The 3,584-nt window shown below is 35.9% G+C and overlaps 1 protein-coding gene across 1 annotated transcript in view; it reads left to right on the forward strand.

Moving 5' to 3' along the window:
- per3 (period circadian clock 3) overlaps positions 1-3,584 on the forward strand; it is a 31,876-nt gene that overhangs the window by 22,207 nt on the left and 6,085 nt on the right. Inside the window, exons 14-15 of the mRNA XM_016441401.1 lie at positions 1,167-1,855; positions 2,770-2,962. Coding sequence (XP_016296887.1) covers positions 1,167-1,855; positions 2,770-2,962 — 882 coding nt within the window. The remainder of the gene's footprint in view (positions 1-1,166; positions 1,856-2,769; positions 2,963-3,584) is intronic.

Consider the following 3,584-nt stretch of genomic DNA (forward strand, 5'->3'; position numbering starts at 1 on the left):
TAAAATGATGTAATAGTTGTGATCATTATTTTACCTTCCATGATCATTCAGACTTGATCAGGTGCAGTACTTACACTCTGTCAAGTCTGCATCAAATCAAGCACTCCGTAATCACAGTTAAACCTGTCTGATCAGTCAGGTGTTTGTCATGAGAAGTGTTCCACAAAACAGCTATGGTTTGCAGACAGTTATAAGAGTTGATGTTACAAATACATCTTTTGAATATACTGTGTGAACTCATTGCCCCGTTAGCTTGGAGAGCTTTATTTTCCCTCCTCAATAAGTTCTGTCAGTTGTTTTGTTTATTGGTCTAATTCTTGTTTCTTGGGTTGCATTGGTTAGTCACTCAATTAATTCTCTTGTGCTTCGTTCCCCACTTCTGAATAATGTTGTATTGATAAGGAGTTATCACAAAGTAAGTCTGTTTAGTTGCGCTATCTTACAATCAGTATATAGTAAATGTAAGTTAAAGTGTCGCCGATGTAACCGGTTAAAACTTGGCGATGAGGTCTTAAAATGTATGGAAAGAGGCTTAAAAAAGGTCTTAAAAGGTATTAAATTTAACTCCATGATTCCTGTATATACCCTGGTGTCACATGATCCTTCAGAAATAATTCTAATATGCTGATTATTTTCAATGTTGGAAACAGTTGTGCTGCTTAATATTTTTTGGAACCAGTGATACTGTAATTTTTCTGGATTCTTTGATTAATTAAAAAGTTAAAATGCATTTATTAAAAATAGAAATATTTTCTAACAATATAAGTTTTATTTATTATATATTTATTATTTTACTATCGCTTTTTTTATCAATTTAACACAACCTTGCTGAATAAAAGTAGTAATAAAAAAAAAGAGAAAAAATTTACCGACCCCAAACTTGTGAACAGTAGTGTATATATTGTTACAAGAGGCTATATTAAAAAACATAAAAAATTATATTTATTTTAACATTTTTTTATTTTATTTCAATTTTGTATGTGCATGGTTGACACTAAAGCAATACAATACCAATATGAGCAATTAAAATAAATGCAGACCCTTCCCCATGCATAAAATTTAATCAGAGCATGGTCTGTATTTAGCATAATAGCATTGACGTCCCACATGCAGTAGTATAATTTTGTGTTGAGACTCATTAACGCTCCTTTTCTATCTACTCTCAGCTGATGTCATGCGTCCTCCGAACAAACACAAGCGTCCCAAACCAGAAGACACATCCGACAGCTACGGCTCCCAGCCGGGCAACTACTGGTCACTTCTCGGCCCCACAGGAGCGCCTCATTCCTCCTGGCCTTCCTCAGAATCCTCTCAGCCCCTGCCGTCCAACATCGGCTTTGTGCCGCCCATGGCAGTGCCCATGCAAACGGCCCCTTACTTCACCGTGGTCGGTGCGGATCAGCAGCCCATGGTGGTCCAGCCTGACCAAGGTGTCCAGAACCTCCAACCCATGCATCCCATGATGGTCGTCCTGCTTCCTAGCTACCCCATGTACCCCGGTAACAATGGCATGTACCTGCAGGAGATGCCCATCCCGGCGCCCGGAGTCGTTCCCCAGCCTCCCTTTAATATGGGCGGCTACGTCCCACCTGGTGGACACCTGCCACATGGGTCTCCGTCGCAGGGCCATCCTCCAGGTCCCACCGTCACAGGAGTCGGGATGGCACAGGTCAACTCAATACCCGCCCCTTGGTTTGGGGAAGACCTTCATGCAGCACAGCCCACGGCACTCTTCTCCAGCTCTCGCTCCAGCTCGCCCATCCAGCTGAACTTACTCCAGGAGGAGCTGACCAAGCCCACCGAAGCCCAGAACAGCACCGGTCCAGAGAGTCTGCATGAACACCACGCCAAAGCGGTGAGACCAACTGACATCGAAAGTTGAAATACCCTGAGGCGTGACATGATTTACTCCATCTGAAGCTATTTTAAATATTTTTGTAATTATTATGCATGCAGTTTTTATGACCTCATATTAAGTTTTTGTTAATCATTAATAAAATACTCCATTATATACTACATTTTTAAGTAAAATGTTAAAATATATATTTAATTCTTATAAAATTTAATAAAATAAAATAAAATAAAAGGGGCTTGAGAGACCAATTTTTATTTGATTTATTATTATTAATGTACTTTTAAAAAAAAATTGTAAAAGTTAAAACAAAATTTAAAAAAGTAAAATATTTTTCAAATATTTGTAAAAATTCATGTGAAAGGGCTGTAAGAGACAAATTATGTCACTATATTAAAGATTATTAAAATACTTAAAATATGTTGGTAAAATGCATTCGAAATATATAATTAAAATATCAAAAGTTTATATAAGGGCGTTAAAGGTCTAGTTATGTTGCTATAATATTTATTACAATTAAGTGAAATATTAAAATCGAATTAAAATATATTAACATTCTTGTAAAAATTAATATGAAAAGTAATTTTTTAATGTAAAATATTAAAATATGTAGAATGTATATTTTGTACAAATTAATTGGAAAGGGCCTTGAGAGACCAAATATGTTGTTGTGTGTGTGTGTGTGTGTGTGTGTTTGTGTGTATATACAAACAAACACACACACAGCCTACAAAATACTTGTCGTGAAAGGGTTTTAATTAAGCAATTATGCATACTTCTGTAGTTTGCTTTTTTGCTTAATACTTATCTTCATTTAGCTTCATACTTAATGATTAGTAATTAGTTTTACTAATTATGAAGCTGAAGTGCAAATGAAGTGAATGGATTAATCAGCATGTCCGTTTCTCTGCTCAAAGGAGGACGCTCCCAGCGAGTCGGGTAACCAAGACGCCCATTCTAGCTCCAGTGAAATGCTTGGCCAGTTGCTACAGGAGGACGCCCGCTCAGGAACAGGCTCAAATGCCTCGGGCAGTGGCTCCGGAGAGTCGGGAGGCTCTCTGGGCTCTGGGTCAGGACTCGGTTCTAACGGAACATCCACCAGCCATACAGGTGCTGATCAAAATTAATTATACATGACACTTAATGTTGAGTGGAGAGAATTATGCATGTCTTTTTTGCATTGAATTTCCATTTCAATTTTTTTAGGCAAGTTTATTTATATAGCACATTGCATACACAATGGTAATTCAAAGTGCTTTACATAAAAGGAAGTAAAGGTACTATACTTTTTTTTAGGTACTATAATAGATCAACCTATCTAGTGTTTGAACTAGTGATAGGTTAATTAGTAGTCAGTTAGCTGCACCATGTTTCTCTCCTTTGAGATTACTGGCATTGGTCAAACAGAAATGGTATTTCATCTTTGTGTCAGTCAGTAATTCCTTGAAACAATATTTTAAAATAATTTTTAAATAGTATTTAATAATATTTTATTAAATTAATATAAATGTAATAATATGTTTAATATTAATATGTAAATATATAGTATTTTGTTCATTTATACTTTTACATTTCGAGTGAAATATTGTGTAAAATACACTGAACAAAATTATAAACGCAACACTTTTGTTTTTGCCCCCATTTTTCATTTTTTCTATGCACAAAAGGCCTATTTCTCTCAAATATTGTTCACAAATCTGTCTAAATCTGTGTTAGTGAGCACTTCTCCTTT

This window comes from Sinocyclocheilus anshuiensis, unplaced genomic scaffold (assembly GCF_001515605.1).
Source record: "Sinocyclocheilus anshuiensis isolate Anshui unplaced genomic scaffold, SAMN03320099.WGS_v1.1 scaffold623, whole genome shotgun sequence".
NCBI classification, from domain to species: Eukaryota; Metazoa; Chordata; class Actinopteri; order Cypriniformes; family Cyprinidae; genus Sinocyclocheilus; species Sinocyclocheilus anshuiensis.